This window comes from Rhamphochromis sp. 'chilingali', assembly GCF_963969265.1.
Source record: "Rhamphochromis sp. 'chilingali' genome assembly, chromosome: 1".
In the NCBI taxonomy this organism is placed as follows: Eukaryota; Metazoa; Chordata; class Actinopteri; order Cichliformes; family Cichlidae; genus Rhamphochromis; species Rhamphochromis sp. 'chilingali'.
The window spans coordinates 66,084,617-66,087,009 of record NC_137929.1 but is presented as its reverse complement, the minus strand read 5'-3'; the positions used below and the strand labels follow the sequence as shown (position 1 = coordinate 66,087,009).

The following is a 2,393-nucleotide window of genomic DNA, read 5'->3' as shown; positions in this document are numbered from 1 at the left end:
TTGTTCATACTAAATGAAACTGTGTTTCTTTAATCTGCAAAATTAGTGGCTGGAAGTCTAGATAAATGAAATAAATCGACAAACAGCAGCATTTTGTGGCTCTTCACACATGTTCATTATATTCTGATGATCCTGGATGGAGACAAACTACAGATAAGTGTGTTCAGCCCAACTAGTTTATCTCATTACAGCAGTTTGATGTTTCCCTTTGAATCCCCCTGAAGATCCTGACAGTGAAGCACGTACATAATACTCCAGCCTTTCAACTCTGAGCTTATTTAGTTCTATTAATACACTGAAATCTCATTTGTGTCATGAAGAAAGTCTTTAATCAAACAGAATTCAAAGATCAGAAACATTTCATATATGGAGTTAAACATGAATCATTGTTTCAACAACATATTTATTGTTGTCATAAACAGACAAGAAGACAACAACAAACTGCTCCTCCCATTCAACACATGTCAGTCCATATCCCAGCAAACTAAATCATCTCCATTTACACATCAAATAGAAACATGAATCACTTGTAATGATTAGAAACTTGATAGAATTTCAAATCTAGTTTGGGGAGTCATTCAGTGAGAAACAGTGAAATGATTTTCCATGTGAAAAGGTGGACAGCAGAAACAGAAAGAAACAGTGAAACTAAAAGAGAAACAAAGAGCTTTGGAACAACGAGGCAGCAGGAGGACAGCTGCAGTTTAACAGCTTCAACTCACTGACAGGAAACAACATTAGAAACATCATCATCCTCAACTCATCTGCTGCACTGACACTGACACCTTCAACGGACACACCTTCACTTTATCACCAGTGTTAATGATTGGAAACATCCTGTGAGTGAAAGTGTGTGTGAAGGTGTGTATGTGTGTGTTAGTATCAGGATCAGAGAACGACAGCTTTCCTCTGTTCCAGTCCAGATTCACTCTGATCCTCTGGAGCTTCTTCTCTACTGAGAGATCGGATTCTGCTGATGGTGAGTGTGCTGAGTATTTTCCTTTATTGAACCATATTACCCATAATCCAGGCTCTATGTGTCCCTTCCTCTTCACAGACTCTGCTAACACACCCAGTCCCCACCATGTACTGTCTCCAACATCAACATCCCAGCTGTGAGTCCCTGAGTTAAAGCCCTCAGAGCCCAGGACAGAGATGTAACAATCAATCCTCTCTGGATTATCAGGAAGCTGCTGCCTCTCTCCTCCTCGTCTCACACTGGTCAGATCTTCAGACAGGATGAGGTCTGGGTTTGCAGTGTTTGGGTCCAGAATGAGAGGAGTGTAGGAGACCATGTCCTTCATGTTGTTCCAGATGTTGAAGGTCAGGTTGCCCAGGTGTTTGGCCTGGTCTATCAGAGCTCCTGAGGGCAGCTGTGGATCATCCAGCAGGGGGCAGCGCTGGACTCTTTCCACTGCAGCCTTGTAGTTGTGCAGGAATGAGACGTCTTCAGCTCTCAGCTCCTCCTCTGTGGCTCTGACTGTGTCTGAAAGAGCTGCTATCTCTCTGCTCAGAGCCTCCATCTTCTCCTTCATCATCCCACTCTTCTGCTCCTCTTCCTCCCTCAGTGCAGCCAGCCTGGCCTCCTCTTCCTCTGCTAGAAACTGGTGAAGCTTCTTAAACTGCTCCTTAATCTGCCTCTCTGTGTGTCGGGCCTGGACCTTAATGTGTTCTGCTGTTTGATCAAACTTCACTTGAACTTCTTCACAAACCTTTAACTTCTTCTTTAAGGGCTCCAGAGTTTCCTGAAGTTCCTTCTTGTGTTGTTGTGCAGCTTCATCGATGGGTCTGAATCTGTGATTGGTGTGTTTCTCTGAGTCTCTGCAGACGACACACACTGGCTGCTGATGGTCCAGACAGAAGAGTTTGAGTTTCTCAGAGTGCAGACTGCAGAGAGCCTCTGAAGCTCTCTGATCTCTCTCCTGTAAGAACGACTCACACAGGTTCTTTAAAGCTCGGTTTAAAGGTGGATCATTCACTGATATTTCCTTACAAACTGGACACTCACATATCTGTTTTTTTCTCCACCATCTCTTCAGACAGTCTTTACAGAAGCTGTGGCTACATGACAGAAGAACAGGATCTCTGAAGACCTCCTGACAGACCGGACAGCAGAGATCCTCCTCTGATCTGGAAGCCATTGAGTCTGTGAGTGAAGCTGAAAACAGCAGACAGGCAGTACAGTCAGTCCTGGATCCCCTCCCTCCTCTACCACCTTCACTGAAACTTACTTTGAGTCGTGTTTTTGCTCAAACTCACATTCAGTGTGTGGAGCGTCAGCAGCTTGAAGCAGCAGTGTTGGAGTTTTCCACTTTTCTCTCCTGTAGCTGGACTCACTCAGAGGAAGCTGCTAGTTTGGTCTGAGCTCAGTCTGATCGTCTGTGCATCTCTCT

The 2,393-nt window shown here is 44.5% G+C and overlaps 1 protein-coding gene across 1 annotated transcript; it reads right to left on the bottom strand.

Annotated features, from left to right (window-relative positions):
• Positions 1 to 575: 575 nt before the first annotated feature.
• LOC308405369 (nuclear factor 7, brain-like) lies at positions 576 to 2,156 on the bottom strand. Its single transcript, XM_080895965.1, has one exon. The coding sequence runs from the start codon at positions 2,139 to 2,141 to the stop codon at positions 756 to 758; it is 1,386 nt and encodes a 461-aa protein (XP_080752091.1). The 5' UTR covers positions 2,142 to 2,156; the 3' UTR covers positions 576 to 755.
• Between the last annotated feature and the right edge of the window lie 237 nt (positions 2,157 to 2,393).

What these genes read in the sequence shown, in the direction of transcription:
- LOC308405369 (XM_080895965.1), bottom strand. Translation starts at nt 2,141, where the DNA reads ATGGCTTCCAGATCAGAGGAGGATCTCTGCTGTCCGGTCTGTCAGGAG.